This window comes from Leptodactylus fuscus, chromosome 2 (genome assembly GCF_031893055.1).
Source record: "Leptodactylus fuscus isolate aLepFus1 chromosome 2, aLepFus1.hap2, whole genome shotgun sequence".
Taxonomy (NCBI): domain Eukaryota; kingdom Metazoa; phylum Chordata; class Amphibia; order Anura; family Leptodactylidae; genus Leptodactylus; species Leptodactylus fuscus.
The window spans coordinates 229,845,058-229,862,753 of NC_134266.1; the positions used below are offsets into that span (position 1 = coordinate 229,845,058).

General features: G+C 41.4%; 2 protein-coding genes across 2 annotated transcripts in view; one reads left to right on the forward strand and one right to left on the reverse strand.

The window, feature by feature from the left end:
- Positions 1-17,696, reverse strand: part of SPRYD3 (SPRY domain containing 3) — a 422,505-nt gene that overhangs the window by 264,513 nt on the left and 140,296 nt on the right. The gene's annotated exons all lie outside the window — the stretch shown is intronic.
- Positions 14,138-17,696, forward strand: part of TNS2 (tensin 2) — a 119,597-nt gene continuing 116,038 nt past the window's right edge. Inside the window, exon 1 of the mRNA XM_075265789.1 lies at positions 14,138-14,354. Coding sequence (XP_075121890.1) covers positions 14,259-14,354 — 96 coding nt within the window. The 5' untranslated portion in view covers positions 14,138-14,258. The remainder of the gene's footprint in view (positions 14,355-17,696) is intronic.

Below are 17,696 nucleotides of genomic sequence, written 5' to 3' on the forward strand. Positions count from 1 at the left end.
GTTTTCCCAATGATAGAATCCCTTTAAAGGGACTTTCCAAGACCATGTGCATTGGATACTGATGACTAGTTATAAGTACCTGATCAACGGGGGGTCTGAGCCCGGACCCTGCAGCGGCCTGAATTATTGTCCAGTTAGAATAGGACGGACATCTGACAGGCACTAGACTGACTCTATTATAGTCAATGGGGTCCCTTGGGCTCTGTTTGTGTTCATCATAGAAGAGATCCGTCTTTCTTAAGCGCCGGAGGACTGGAAGAATGAAAACATCTAAGGAGGTGTGCATCTTGCATAACTTGTCAAAGGAGTGAGTTACAGGTTACTGTCACATAATCAGAAGAAAAACATAGCACACGAGAGTATATGAAACGTTAATTAACACATGTACAACTCTCATACATAGGCCCAATAATGAAAAGGCATATTTCAACCAGAAACAGAATACAAAAACAAACAAGAAGGAACAACAGTTCCAAAGGGTTGAAATATTCAACATACAAAATAGTATGAAACAATATCTTTTATTGATGAAAAATCATTTCCAAAAATACATAATACGAATAATATGTTAAACACACAGACACAATTATTCAACACAGACAGAAGCAACCATAACACAGCAGGTAAAATCACTGGGGAAATGCTGGGAACATACTACTAGGCGCAGCATATAGATAAAGACGCTAAAGTGCCGGCACATATGACACTATGTATACAAATGTGTCTATTACAAAATCCTTGCTGGCACAGAGGTACATACGTAGATGTCAAAGAGTGCAGTGCTAACATAAGAACATCCACAAGATAATGCTAGATGGTTTTATTCTCTAAGGGGCATATGAAATAATATAAAGTGCACATAAATATATATGCCCACTAATGAATAGTGCCCGCTGGTATGGTTGCGACCGACCCGACGCGCGTTTTGGCACGAATCACCGGCCTTCTTCCGGGGGTGGGGTCAGGTAAGTATGTGTCACGCTATATATGTATACCCTATTACTATAAAAACCAATTAAAAAATGAGGGGAGGAGTCCAGGAACTAACATTTCCGGCAGGTGTCTATTTGTGGAATATAGACCTAACAACGCCACTACTGACGCATGCCCAGTGCAGAAAGCTTGACCCGATCATGTGATCCACGGGTAGAAACTGAGTCTATGTTTGTTATCTGTCAGTAATCTTTCTGTCTTTTGTTATGTGTTATGTGTCACGTTTGTAAATGTATATGTGGTGCTGTTTTTTGTATATTGATATTTATTGCGATTTTTTTGTATTCTTTGGCAGTAAGCATATGATTATGGATATGTCTGATGGAATGTTGGGGAGAGGATTCATGACAACCTCGTTGGGATGAGAGGACCTTGTGATTTTTGGTATCCGGCTAGTATTACATGAAGATTTTGGACCAGTAAAAATTTTTTTTTTTTAATGTATTTTTCACTTTGTTATGTCTGATATTTATATATTTATATATTTATTTATTTATTTATTGGTACATATGCATGTATATGTTTATATACATTAAACGCACAGGATGCAATCTTTGTTTACTTATATTTATTTATATCCACTTATTTTTCACTTTGTTATGTCTGATATTTATATATTTATTTATTTATTGGTATATATGCATATATATGTTTATATACATTATATGCACAGGATGTAATCTTTGTCTATTTATATTTATTTACATCCACTTATTTTGTGATTTCCATAGTCTGTTTATTATGGTATTCTGTATTCTATCTATTATAAATTTTCACTTTCACTTACTATATTTGTTGATTTTAGTAGGAGGTTACACTTTTTCAACACACCTCATTTACACATTTCATTATTCACACATTCCTTATTTACACATTTCATTATTTACACATTCCTTATTTACACATTTTTTGTTTCACTAATTTTACGATAAATATCTGTATCCATTTTGTTTCCTGTATGCTATATGACACAGATACCTCTGATCTTGATAGACAGGTCCTGTATCTCGCCTTGTACGCATGCCCGTGTACGCTGCTCCGTTCGTGTGTTCCGGGGGAATCGAGGCTTGGACTGCGTGCCGCGCCTCGGTTTCTACCCGTGGATCACATGATCGGGTCAAGCTTTCTGCACTGGGCATGCGTCAGTAGTGGCGTTGTTAGGTCTATATTCCACAAATAGACACCTGCCGGAAATGTTAGTTCCTGGACTCCTCCCCTCATTTTTTAATTGGTTTTTATAGTAATAGGGTATACATATATAGCGTGACACATACTTACCTGACCCCACCCCCGGAAGAAGGCCGGTGATTCGTGCCGAAACGCGCGTCGGGTCGGTCGCAACCATACCAGCGGGCTCCTGGTTTACACTCTAATTATGGGTAAGGAACACTCTTCTTGTATCTAGGCACTATTCATTAGTGGGCATATATATTTATGTGCACTTTATATTATTTCATATGCCCCTTAGAGAATAAAACCATCTAGCATTATCTTGTGGATGTTCTTATGTTAGCACTGCACTCTTTGACATCTACGTATGTACCTCTGTGCCAGCAAGGATTTTGTAATAGACACATTTGTATACATAGTGTCATATGTGCCGGCACTTTAGCGTCTTTATCTATATGCTGCGCCTAGTAGTATGTTCCCAGCATTTCCCCAGTGATTTTACCTGCTGTGTTATGGTTGCTTCTGTCTGTGTTGAATAATTGTGTCTGTGTGTTTAACATATTATTCGTATTATGTATTTTTGGAAATGATTTTTCATCAATAAAAGATATTGTTTCATACTATTTTGTATGTTGAATATTTCAACCCTTTGGAACTGTTGTTCCTTCTTGTTTGTTACTGTCACATAATGTATGAAGATGTGAGTACAATCTGTTCATGTCTCCTATCAATGACTAGGTGTATGGACATTGTTTAGATTTGAAGGTCAGCAGGAAATATGGTTAATCTGATATCCTGGAGACATGCGTTCTCTATAGAACTGGAAAAGACTTGCTAAACGGGGTGTAGCTGGCGATATTGTGACGACGTCATGAGCGCTGCCATGTACAACAATGCCCTTCTGACAGATGGCGAACAATGCGGCCTAATAATAGAGCTCAAACAAATGGACATTTATGTGGCCGATGTCATAATGTTACAACACTACTAAATTAATTCTGAAAGTGTATGTCAGTAAGCCAGTGAGCAGGCAGCAGGGGACAATGTGACAATTGTCCTCACTAATCTCAGGTTTTCCTTCCCTGTGAAACAATAAAACATAATAATTAACATAAGGAATACAAATTAGGCAGTAAATTCACTAATTCCTAGGAAAATATTACAATCCATCCAGCTCCAGCGCACCAGATGTTAACCTGGGCCGTGTATAGTTGGCAGATCCACTTAAAAAACTGGCAGTCACTTTTGGAAACAAATTAAAATGTCGAACCTTACCAGCGGCCTCTAAATCCTCATTCCTTCTTCCTTACAGTATGTTTTTTTCTTTTGGACTGGTGTACATTTAAAGGAGTTAAAAATATTGATGACTTATTCTAAGGACAGGTCATCAATATTAGATTGGAGGGGGCCATACACCCAATACCCCCCAGACACTGATACACATAGATTGGAGTAGGAGAGCGCTGTTCTCTGTGTAGTGGTCAGATCAGGTACTGCAGATCAGCTCTCATATACATTAATAGGAGCTAAGTTGCAATGTTATGGTTGAGCCACTACAATGATACAGTATAATGGCTTCCCTATGGCCCTATGCAGTGTAATGATCTCTTTATGTCCCTATACAGTATAATGATCCGATCCCTTATGCCTGGCATTATAATGCTTCGCAAGGCCCCAGGGGGCAAGCAGTGAGTACAGACTGAGTGATGATGAAGTCTGTACTCGCCCCCCCCCACCCCTCATTACCAGTACACTTAGTGTTTTCATCTGTATGGATGGAATCACTACTTAGGAGAGGTCATCAATAGCAGTAACCTGGAAAACTCCTTTAATAATATACACTGGTGACAACCCCCAAGTTATAATCCAACAGGAAGAAGAGAAAGCTGATGGCCAGAAAATGGATGCCTTTGTAATGAATCCACCAATTGATGACGGAGAAAGTAGGGGCATTTAGATAGGGGTTTGTTGTTTTGGGAAGAAGCTGTAACAGCAGACAGGGCCCAGCATATATTTTGTCATGAAGACAACTCCTGCCCATATTGTCAGATAACAGCTACTCCCAATCCAGTGGACCCATCAGCCATATGCATTATATGGACAGCCATTCCTTTGAATAGCGAAAACACTTCCCCTGTAGTAACCACCGCTAAGGGTTAAAAAAGCCTTTAAGGCAATTGCTTAGAGCTCAAAAGAGATCCTCACACCAGATGGGTGCAACTAAGGCTGAGTTCACACGGGGTATTTTGGTCAGGATTTTGAGGCTGTATTTGCCTCAAAATCCTGACCAAAAAAGATGGCTCCCATTGAGATCAATGGAAGCCGGTCAGGTCTTTTTTCCAGGAGCCATTTGTTCCGGCTCTGGAAAAAAAGAACAGACATGCTCATTCTTCAGGCCGATTTGTGCGGCGAATCGGCCTGAAGACACTCCCTCCTACGACTAGGCCCATTCATTGGGCCTAATCCGGAGCAGAGTGCGCAACTGGATGTGCACTCAGCCTAAGGAACTGAAGCTAGCCATGAAATGAATCACATTCTGCTCAACTTCACCTATTTACCCATCTCTAAACCTTCACCTCTGCCTGATATCTGTATTGACTCAGTACTTTGAGTCTGTACCAAACTCTGCCTGTCCTGACCTTGACCTGTCCCTCTATGTTCATTATGTGCTGCACACAGCTGTCTCTTGACCCATTTGGGTTGGACACCACTAAACTGAGACTGCTTTCGAGGTAGCGATTTTGTAGTTCTCTGCAATAAACCCTTACAGGGATTAGAAGGTGAAAACCAGGGATCCACTAAGCAACTCATGGGTATCCCTGAGCCCAAATCAGTTTAGTGGCACAGTGGGTCCACAAGTGCTATGCTACACTATTTATCTGGACACTGTATAAACTAATCTGTAACTGTTTAAAAGGATGTTGCGTTCACTTTTAATCTGGACACTCTTTAGCGCTGTGTATCTGGCTGGTATATGAGTCATTAGTTGGGCATTATAAGGCGGCAATTATTTTGGCACCATGTGGTGATGTTTATCTGGGTGCCTCCTTTACATGGAACTATGTTCAGACTTCTAATTGCTTCAGTCACAAGCTAAAAAGGCTTAAAGGAAACAGTGTTTCAAAATAGCTTGTATATTACATGGCCATAACTTGAGTGAGTGGCTCCTTGTTGTGAACACTGGGTTTATATGTGAACATTCTCGTGACCTTCTGACTATGGAGAAATTTCTCCTCTTACAACACATATTTGCAGCTATGGCCCCTGATGGCATTTACCCATTAAAGGAATATCATAGCTGATCTGCAACGCCTGCCTGGGACCCAGAAGTCAGAAAATAACTATGTTTTTATCCTGAGAAACTAAATAGTTACATTGGGTTAAATCCAATGTAGAAAATAACCAAGGACTGGGGCAGCAGAGATGGCGTAAACTCACATGCTGTGAGGGAGAGCACTAACAAGACAGAAGGTTATACATTGGGAACCTTACTCTGGCGTTCCAGGAGTGGTGCCTGGAAAATGATCAGATGAAGTTTTCTAGTTGCTGAAATCCTTTGAGTTTAGTAAAGATATTATTGCACACCATTTTATGTGTGACTTTTAGGGCTTTTCCACACAAGCAATTTTATTACCCTCTGTACATACTGTGCAGGGTTGTGGCACTTAAACTAAGAATCCATGAATTATGGACATGTAACGGACAATGGGAGTCGATGGTTACATTCACATGTAAGTTTTTTAGCTCAGTTGTGTGACACTAGTGTAAGTCATGTGTCTTGCTATTCTAGTAAATTTATATTAGGAGTTACTTCTGTATGTTCCCAGCATTTCACAAGCTTATATGTTTGTATGTTTATATGTTTGTTAGTCAATCACACAAAAACGACTGAACGGATTTGGATGAAATTTGGCACATAGAAAGTTTGAAACCTGGAATAACACATAGGCTTTTTATCCCGGTAAATGACATGGCTTCACGACTGTTATGAATTTATGTTCACATACTACATTACACTGCTCTTGGCAGCAGGCTGATAAAACTTGGTCTGTTATCTCGCTATGTAAACACACAGATAACACTAAGTCCATTGTGTACATGCATTTGCATATTATCTGATCTGCTCCAGTGCTGAGACACTGAGATGGGAAAACTCCTTTAAAAATCTAATTTGTCGTAAAATTCTAAAGCAACAAGAGCTAATAAGGTAGCCACAAGTCAACACAGTTCTCCTCAAGCACAGCTGAGGAGGCTTGAGCAAGTTAGGTGTCAAGCGGCTCTTAGAGCTGCTGAAATGCCGGAGCAGGCAGATCATCAACACCAATAACACACTCATTATATGGCATCCCAACGAGCTGCTGAGATGCCGGAACAATCACAGGCACTGTGTGTGAGGAACAACTTCAGCGGGAGGCCTGCTTGAAAGCTGCCGAAACGCCAGAGCATGCGGATCATCGATGGCAGCAATTTGCTGAATATAGGCAGATCATCAACGCCAATAACATGCAGATGAAGTCGCGGGCAGAGGCTAATAAATGAATATAAACAAACATAAAAATATTAGGCATCCTTATGTTTGCAAATGCTCAAATTAGCATAGGTTCCCTTCTGCACTGAAATCTCTGTTGGATGTTCTGTTAGATGTTCTGTTGCAGACTCCGTCACAGTGTTCACTGAAAATAGGCAGAGGAAAAAAATCTTGCACTTCGGACCCCATCATATTCAGTGTTACTGTTTAAGTAGTCCACCTCTCCGTTGCTTGGGTCCTTCAATGGGCCCGAACAATAGAGAGGTGACACTAGTGTGAACCTAGCATTGTAAACATAGAAAAATATGTTCCCATATGGCTAATGCCATATGAGCGTTAGAACAAAAAAAAAAAAGTTGAACCGCTGTTGAACCGTGGATGTCAGAGTATGGAGAATCTGAGAAATGATTTTTTTCAGAATTTGGAGTTTTGTTAAGGTGTTAAAACAAAACAAAATTCACACTTTATTCCTATACTAGCCTAGAAATTGAACAACAAATGCATCTGTTCACATTGATGGATTGATATCTTCTTGAACAATGTAAGGGGAGCTCAAATAGACTAAAAGTGGGTTAAAATGGTGGGGGTCTGAGTTGTGGGGGTGGAGGGCAAAGAAGTTCTGAATATGTCTTGGCTTTTGTATATATTTCATGTTGTTATGTTGAGGGTCTGCCTACTCGTCTTTTGTATTGTCTGTGTATTATATAATAATAATAATTAATCCTATCCTATCCTACTAATATTATAAATGTGAAAGTTTGTGTGTTTGGATGTTTGGATGTTTGTGAGTTTGGATGTTTGTTCCTCAATCACGCTAAAACGCCTGGACAGATTTGCGTGCAATTTTCCACAAACATAGTTTTCCCTCAGGATTGAGTCACAGGCTACTTTTGGTGCCACTAAACAACATGGCTTCCTAGCAGGAGACTCACAAAAGCAGGACTCCTAGCCCCAGCTATAGACTCACACACACTGCCTGGCATTTCCTGCCTCAACCTGCCTGCACACTCCTTACTGTCTCCTCAGGAGTAGCCCTCACTCTACTCACTCATATTTACATATAGCTTTCCACTATACATACACAATACAACACATCACATTGTAATTACATGTATCTCCTATCACTGCTATATACAGTACCTGATACATATATACTCCTGTACACAGGCTGTATATACTATATAATTACATGTATCTCCTATCACTGCTATATACAGTACCTGATACATATATACTCCTGTACACAGGCTGTATATACTATATAATTACATGTATCTCCTATCACTGCTATATACAGTACCTGATACATATATACTCCTGTACACAGGCTGTATATACTATATAATTACATGTATCTCCTATCACTGCTATATACAGTACCTGATACATATATACTCCTGTACACAGGCTGTATATACTATATAATTACATGTATCTCCTATCACTGCTATATACAGTACCTGATACATATATACTCCTGTACACAGGCTGTATAACACATCACATTGTCTGTATCACTACATACACAATATAACACATCAAATCACATTTGCTAGCCCACCAAACTTTTTAAAGCACTTTTACAGTTTCACACGTCTGTGTCTGCCCAATACTCAACTCACCGCAGACGAAGTCGCGGGTAAAAGCTAGTTAACCCCTTCCCGACATTCGCCGTAATAGTACGGCGCTGCAGGGAAGGGCTTCCCGCAAACCGCCGTACTATTACTGCGGATGCATGGTGCGCACACAGAAACTATGTGCGCACCATGCACAGCGGGTGTCAGCCTTAATATACGGCTGACAATGCCCCGTAACACCCGCGGTCGGACCCGGGTCCGATCGCGGGTGTTAACCCCTGAGATGCCGGTGATCAACATGACCACCGGCACCTCCGGGGTTTCACTTTGTTATGGTGCCGATCGGCACCCCCCGCGCCGGTTTCGGGGGGTGCCGGTGTTCGTAGGGGGCAGCCCGGGGTCTGATCAGTGACCCCGGGTCTGCCCCTTCACTTACCCCGTTCTCGCGCCTGGACAATCCTGCCGTAAATGAAGCTGTCAGCCTGTGCGTCTACACAGGCTGACAGCTTCCTATACACTGCAATACACGTGTTACACGTGTATTGCAGCGTATCTCTATTGAAGCAGTGATCAGCCGATCACTGCTTCAATCCCCCATGGGGACAGAAAAAAAAAGTGAAAAAAAAGTCAAAATAAAAAAGTTTAAATAAGTTTAAAATAAATTATAAATAAATAAAGCCCCAAAAATCCCTTTTTCCCCATATAAAATGTTTTATTATGTAAAATAAAGAAAAATAGAAAAAAACATTACATATTTGGTATCGCCGCGTCCGTAATAACCTGAACAATAAAATTAAAACATTATTTAACCCGAACGGCGAATGACGTAAAAAAAAAACCTAGAAAACCGCACAAAATAATGATTATTCACCACCTTTCCCTTACAAAATGTTCAATAAAAAGTAATCAAATGGTCAGATGAAAACCAAAATGGTACCAATAAAAAGAAGAGGTGTTCCCGCAAAAAATAAGCCCTCAACCAGCTCTGTCTAGCGAAAAATAAAAACGTTATGCCTTTCAGAAGATGGCGATGCAAAAACAATAGATTTTTTTCCCTGAATTGAATTCTATTCTGCACAAATAGCAACGCATTAAAAAATCATATAAATGAGGTATCGCCGTAACCGTACCGACCCGCAGAATAAAGGTAACATGTTACTTATGCTGTACGCTGCACGGGAAAAAAAAATGCTAAAAAGCAATGCTAGAATTGATGTTTCCTTTTACATCCCACCCAGAAAGAGTTAATAAAATGTAGTCAATAAGTTACAGGCCCCCAAATGGTGGCATTGAGAAGCACATCTAATACTGCAAACACCAAGCCCTCATATGGCCACATTGCCAGAAGATAAAAATAAAAATCTACCTTGTACAATGTGAAGACAAAAACCCTAAAAGTCGCCAAATCATTAGGACATAAGTGGCTGCGACTAGAAGGAAATGTGTAAGCGGTGCGAGCGGTTTCAGGGGACACCCCATATTTAGAGCTTATGAGAGATAATACAGCAGCGCTGATCCCCCAGAATGCCCCTCTTCCCCGTCCGTGTCATAGGAGCTAGTGGGAAAATAGAATGGGATTTGGTGTGCCCAATTTACTCCGCACAGCTTACACATTCACTTCGGGGTTACTAATGCTCACTACATCACTTGATAAATTCTTTGAGGGGTACGGTTTTCACAATGGGGGGGTCACTTTCTAGAGGTTTCCACTGTTTTGACTCCTCAAGGGCTTTGTAAATGCGACATGGTTCCTGAAACTGATCACAGCCAGATCTGCCCTCTAAAAGCTCTTTGGCGCGTCTTCCCTCCTGCGTCTCGCTGTGCGTCCATATATTAGTTTACACCCACAAGTGGGGTACTATGGTAGTCGGGAGAACTTGCCTAACAAATTGTGGGATGCGTTTTCTCCTTTAACCCCTTGTGAATGTGCAAATTCTAGGGCTAAACGAAAATATTAGTAAAATAAATTCAAATTTGAAAATTTCACCTCCATTTTGTATTAATTCCTGTTAAGCACTTATAGGGTTAAATTACTAGGTATATGTTGTTTTGGCTTATTTAAGGGGTGCAGTTTTGAAAATGGGGTGATTTATGGGGGGCTTTAATACAAGGGTCTTTCAAAACCCCTTCATAACTGGATTAGGCCCTTTAAAAAATGGGTTTTGGAAATTTCTTGAAAATTTTGAATATTGTTGTTTCACTTGTAAATCTTATAATGTCCGTAAAAATTAAAAGGGTGACTAAAGTTTGATGCCGACATAAAGCAGAGATCTGGGACATGAGATTTATGATATAATTTTGGCGGTCTGACTATCTGTATGTAATGTACATCATTTCAGACTTCATAAAATGCATATTTTTCAAAATTTCCACCAAATTTCCAATTTTTTCATAATTAAACACAAAACATATCAACCAAAATTTACCACTAACATGAAGTACAATGTGTTACGAAAAAACAATCTTAAAATCACTTTGGTAAGTTAAAGCGTTCCAAAGTTATTGCCACATAAAGTGACACATGTCAGTTTTGAAAAATCGAGCTTGGTCAGGAAGTCAAAAAGTGCCATCGGCGGGAAGGGGTTAATATTATAAATGTGAAAGTTTGTGAGTTTGGATGTTTGTGGGTTTGTGTGTTCGGATGTTTGTTAGTCAATCACGCAAAACCCGCTCGACCGATTTGGCTGAAATTTTCCACAAACATAGTTAATACACCCCATTGCGCAATAGGCTACTTTTCGTCACAATAGCGCACATACGTTTTTCCCAGGACCCCCACAAACCCCAAACTCACATCACCATCTCTGCAATCTCACACACTTTGGACCATAGCAAGCCACAAAATTCATATTGCCCTCTCCAGCCTCACCCCTAACCCCACACAATCTGAAATTTCCCCAAGGTGGGACTATTAAAGGATTATCTTATCTTATCTTATACATATACTTTACCACTTTGCCCCTCACCTTAACGATACTCCAGGAGGCTCTCTTTAACGCTCCGGAGCAGCCATGTTTGCCAACCCCCACCGCTCTGACAATCCGCTAGACCGCCCACCCATGTCAATACCCCTAGGCGGTCTAATAAATGCAAAAAAAAAAGTTTAAAAAAGTAAAAAACATATTAAAAACAAAAAAAAAAGGATTAAAAATTCAAATCACCACCCGTTCCCTAGAACACATATAAAAGTAGTTAAAAACTGTGAAACACATACATGTTAGGTATCCCCGCGTCCAAAATCGCCCACTCTACAAAGCTATACAAATATTTTTCCTGTTCGGTAAACGCCGTAGCGGGAAAAATGGTCAAAAGTGCCAAACCGCCGTTTTTTCACTGTTTTGATTCTGATAAAAATTTGAATAAAAAGTGATCAAAGCAATAACATTTCCTGAAGATGGTAGAACTACAAAGTACACCCAGTCCCGCAAAAAAAGACGCCATATACATCCCCGTACATGCACGTATAAAAAAGTTACGGCTGTCGGAATATGGCGACTTTTAAAAAAAAAATTTTTTTAACAGTTTTGGATTTGTTTTTAAGGGGTCAAAATGTAACTAAAACCATATAAATTTGGTATCCCCGGAATCGTAACGAAACACAGAATACAGGGGACATGTCATTTTGGTTGCACAGTGAATGCCGTAAAACAAAAGCCCGTAAGAAAGTCGCAGAAATGCATTTTTTCTTGAAATCCACCCCATTTTGAATTTTTTCCCTGCTTCCCAGTACATTATATAGAATAAATAATGGTGGCATCATGAAGAAAAATTTGTCCCGCAAAAATTAACACCTCATATGGCTCTGAGAGCGGAGAAATAAAAAAGTTATGGGGTTTAGAAGGAGGGGAGTCAAAAACGAAAATCAAAAAATGCCATCGGTGGGAAAGGGTTAACTTCAAATACCTCTGTCCCAAAGTCACTATGTAAAGTTTCTCACAACACCGTATAACCGTCTAATACAAAGTAACTTCAACACAAAAGTCTTACGTATTCTCTGAATTACAGCAACAACAAGATACAAAGTTACATTTCATATCCCATCCCTTATACACACTACGAAAACCTTACCCGCGCCTGTATATACCCACTGCTACAATCACCGCAGACGAAGTCGCGGGTACCAGCTAGTACTATATAAATGTGTTATCACTTATCTGTGTAATGTGCTTTGTGACATGATGGTGATAGCTGAATATAGTACTTGAGGATGTGAAAGTCTCTCTTCAAGGTAAATCGCTTTTGTATTCACATATATATGAGAATAAAGTTCTTTGCCCTGGAATCTAGAGTTGAGACTAAAGTCTAGGCCAGCTAAGACACTCCCCCAAAGCAATTCCCCATTCATTTACATATGAATAAAATTGATTTACATGAAAATGGGTCTCCAGCACTAAATAACAGTTATAGATGGAAATTGTAAAATCACGTCTAGAAAGTACTGGGATTAGATTAGATTTATCAATTTATTGCTGACAGACTCCCTTTAAAACCCTCACTACATGTCAATTTCTGCGTGGAAAAACCACATCATGTAAATAAGATTGCATATACAGTACATATACCTTTACACAGTAAATCCACATGGGACGTGTTATACAGTATGGATTTTCTGCCATGAAATATTAGGTAGAACATGCACAACATTGTACAGTAGCAGCAGGTCTTCCAAATGTTGCACAAAAACCTGCAGTGGAAACTTACATTATGGGGGGGAATGGTAATTATGAAGACTGCTGTATTCAATTCATATACCAGATGCTGCCTCATTTATCACAAGGCCCACAACTCTTCATAAATATGGGTCGTGCGCCTGAGCTGTAATCTATGAAAATTTGCAGTTGGAGAAGATTTCAGTGATCATCTGCACCAGTAATCGGGGGGTAAATTGTATTGAATTTAGCAAATCTAGTGAAAGTTAATAATAAATCTCCTGCTATCAAGTGTATGCTATGGGTTTCTTCACCATGGATTCTACCCTTGCCTGAATCAAGGAAGTGAGTAACATTGTTATCATTTGGTCAACCCTACGGCACATTATACTGCGCAGAAGGGCCACTATATGACATTATACTGTGTGGAGGGGCCACTATTAGACATTATACTGTGAGGAGGGGCCACTATGGGGCATTATACTGTGTAGAGGGGCCACTATATGACATTATACTGTGTGGAGGGGCCGCTATTGGACATTATACTGTGTGGAAAGGCCAGCATGGAAGATTGTATTGTATGGAGAGGCCACTATGTGACATTATACTGTGTAGACAGACCACTGTGGAACATTAGACTGTGTGGAGGGGCCCCTAGGGGGAATTATACTGTGTGGAGGTGCCGCTATTGGACATTATACTGTGAGCAGGGGCCACTATGTGATATTATACTATGTGGAGGTGCTGCTATGGGACATTATACTGTGTGGAGGCCACTACAGCTCATTATACTGCGCAGAAAGGTCAGTATGGAACATTATACCGCATGAAGTAGTGCTATGGGACATTATACTGTCACAGGGATCATTGTAGGGAATGAGGGATGGGTGCTTTTTAAACAGCCTCAGGCCAATGGTACCATACCCACCCTTGGCCCTGGAACTAAACACCCAGGGGATCCTTGCATTACATGTGATTTTTGTTGCATTCTACCAATCCCACCTCTAGTTTCAGTCATAGAGACCTGTCAGAGGATATTCTATTGGGGTCTTAGACTTTGGACCCTCTCATGTCTTTACAATGAAGGAGTTTGCTCTGAGCACTGCCCCCTTTTAGCTCTGACATGTTGACTATTTGTCACAGCAGAGCCCTTAGAGGGCACGTCCAGCTCTGCCCCATGCGTACTATAGCAGTGTGTGCTAGTGCCGGGCACATCTGCTGACACGTCCGGGCTCTAGCAGTCAGCAGCGCCTCTCGTACCCGCCCCTAGGCGGAGCTCTGCCCTCTGCCCCGCGCTGCATCTATCACCCTCGGCTCTGCTGTGTCGCACTGCTGCGGTGTATGTCAGGTTATGTGTCGTGCATGGGCTGTGCGGGGAGCTGTGCGTTGGAGGGACAGGGGACAGGACGTGCCCGGAGGACTATGCATCTGACCGAGGTACACGACATGGCACCTCTGCCAATAGGAGAGAACGAGGCAGGTTAACCTGTTACATGCTGAAAGCTCTGAAGTTGTTAGTAATGGGATGATGATGGACCTGTTGTATATGATGTGGCTTTATGGTTTTTCATAGGACTAAGCTTTGTTACACTCAGCTCTGCTACATTACTATATGCTATATGCATGCTGTTAAGGGCTTCGGCTATATTCACATTGCCCTGCTGATTCTTGGCACTACCGCTGTGCCATCCTTTTTCTTCACCGATCCATTGATTTTCAGTAGGAGCATTGGCCGGGTTTCTGAGCTGTCAAAAAAAATCAGCGCGCTTTACTTTCTCCCTGATCACAGCAGGATTCACCTGTACACAGCGCTAGTGTGAACAGAGACTTAGAGACACCAGGGGTTAAATAGATTCATCTGTATAATTCAGCAGATTCCAGTAAAAGGAAAATGTAATATTTATTAGGAAACATGAAAGGGAATAATAAACTTCTAAACCGTTGTGAATTCGGTTAGTGATCTTTTACTCATAGCGTCATGTTCTTATGTGTCTGTAATAAACGCCATATTCTTCTAATGATGGATGATGTGATCTCCACCGTTCCATGTATTGACAGCCACAGGGATGTACTGGAGGGGCTATCGTATTCCGGGGGCTGGTCTGTAGTGCCGTCTGTCTTCCCTGTTACTTTCTGACACTTTGGCTTTACTCCTCTATTTTATTATGGGGTTGCAGGTGATCAATTAGCCAATGTGACCAATAATGGACTATCAGATCAATAATCACTGTGTGTATGGTGGTCCGTCTAAGGAATGGAGATCGGTTACATCTGATCACAGACGTGATTGTTGCTCATAACATTTACTCACCAATAACTTTAGATAAGAGTGGACAAATGTTATAGTAAAAGGCGATCTGGTCCTAGCACTGGATATTTCTACTTGGTGTAAAGGTGATATTGGAATAGTCATCTCCTTGCCACTTTTGGCTATGGTGCTGTATGGGAGTCTAAGACATATACTGTAGCTATCGTATGACAGTAGGGTGCTAAGTAGGATTATCTACTTGGTATCAGTTCTTTGGTATCCATCTGAACCCAGCATGTAAACCCAGCCCTACAGATAGATAGGTTAGTGCTATCCCCTTGTAGAACGCTGTCTCCACTGCCAAGATATTGCTGTTTTTGTCAATATGGAAATACAACAAGGACGTTGCCATTGCTCCAAAGAGGTAAAACAGTAACGCCCTTATTGCTCTAAAGAACTCATTGGCATATGGACAAAAACTGCGATCTCTCAGTTATGGAGGCAACAATTCACAAGGGGAAAACACTGTTCGATTCTGGTGACCATAACCTATCTAACTGCAGGTCTGGGTTCCAGAGAAAAAACTCCTTTTACTTGTCTGTTTCAGCAAACTACCAAGGCAGTTGTATAGAAAATAAATAATACTGCCATAGAAGGAGTAAGTCATGTCTCCAAAAAATACTACCGTGTAGCACCACAAAAGATTGTGATATAGTTCCCACACAGCAGTATCATTCAGTGCCTAAAAAAACCTGCAATGTAGTGTCCAAGTAATACTGCCATACAGTGTCTATATAATAGAGTAGCTAACTGGTGGTCTGAAGCAATGGAGGGTTAATGGTAATGTCTCTGGTGGGTTAGGGAAACGGGTCAAGTCCTTGAAGACCCCTTAACATACGGTGACCCTGAGAAGGTACCCAGTTTGTCACTCCTATAACTGGCCATTGCTGTGGCATTATATATATAGCCGTATGTAAGCTTATCCACTTTACATTACATCCAGGGGTCACATATAATCCCATGTCTGTATGTGCAGATCATAGATCAGAACATATACAGTAGCCACCTGGGTGAATGAATATTGAAAAGTCTCACTGTAAGTCTTTCTGTGATCTGGTGCTTATTTGTTAGACTTCTGGACCATTCCTTTAAGTCTGTTGCTTGTCATGATGACAGATTCTGATTGAACGCAGTACACACAGTAAGTCAGTTTTATTAGCTGTAGTCTTTTCTCTTGGGTTTTGCAAAGAAAAATCTGTTACTTTATAAAGTAAAGTACTCTCGAAATCCAACCAGGGCAACATCTGCCTGAAATGTGTACAGTTTTCTCCATGTTTATGCGGGATTCCTCTGTATTGTAGTTCCTTCCTTCCAAATATATACCGCCTCATTAATAGGGAGCATGATGTTACTAATAGTCCCAGTATTTTGTGAATCACAGGGTCTCCTGCAGTGCTGACTGGTTATTATTAACTGAAGGGCCCAAAGAAAATCTCTGTCCTCTGATCTGAAAGGAAAATCATGTGTGTTCTTAAAGAAGACCCATCACTTCTCCTGACCCATCACCTCTCCTGACCCATCACTTCTCCTGACCCATCACTTCTCCTGACCCATCACCTCTCCTGACCCATCACCTCTCCTGACCCATCACTTCTCCTGACCCATCACCTCTCCTGACCCATCACTTCTCCTGACCCATCACTTCTCCTGACCCATCACTTCTCCTGACCCATCACTTCTCCTGACCCATCACCTCTCCTGAACCAATCACTTCTCCTGACCCATCACCTCTCCTGACCCATCACCTCTCCTGACCCATCACTTCTCCTGACCCATCATCTTTCCTGACCCATCACCTCTCCTGACCAGTCACCTCTCCTAACCAGTCACCTCTCCTGACCCGGCACCTCTCCTGACCCATCACCTCTCCTGACCCATCACCTCTCCTGACCCATCACTTCTCCTGACCCATCACTTCTCCTGACCCATCACTTCTCCTGACCCAACACCTCTCCAGACCCTTCACCTCTCCTGACCCATCACTTCTCCTGATGCATCATCTCTCCTGGCCCATCACCTCTCCTGGCCCATCACCTCTCCTGACCCATCACCTCTCCTGACCCATCACCTCTCCTGGTCCATCACTTCTCCTGACCCATCACCTCTCCTGACCCATCACTTCTCCTGACCCATCACCTCTCCTGACCCATCACTTCTCCTGACCCATCACTTCTCCTGACCCATCACCTCTCCTGACCCATCACCTCTCCTGACCCATCACTTCTCCTGACCCATCACTTCTCCTGAGGCATCTTTTCTTCAAACTCGGTTTTGTTCTGTTGCTCGCTCTAGAAACCTAAGAATAACTTAAAAGGGGTTTTCCAGACTAAAAATATTGATGACATATCCTAAAGATAGATCAATAGTATCAAATCTGTAGGGGTCTGACATCCGGCATCCCCATCGATCAGTATTTCTAAGCGGCTGATACACAGAGAATGGAGCAGGAAGCAGACAGTGCTGTTCTCTGT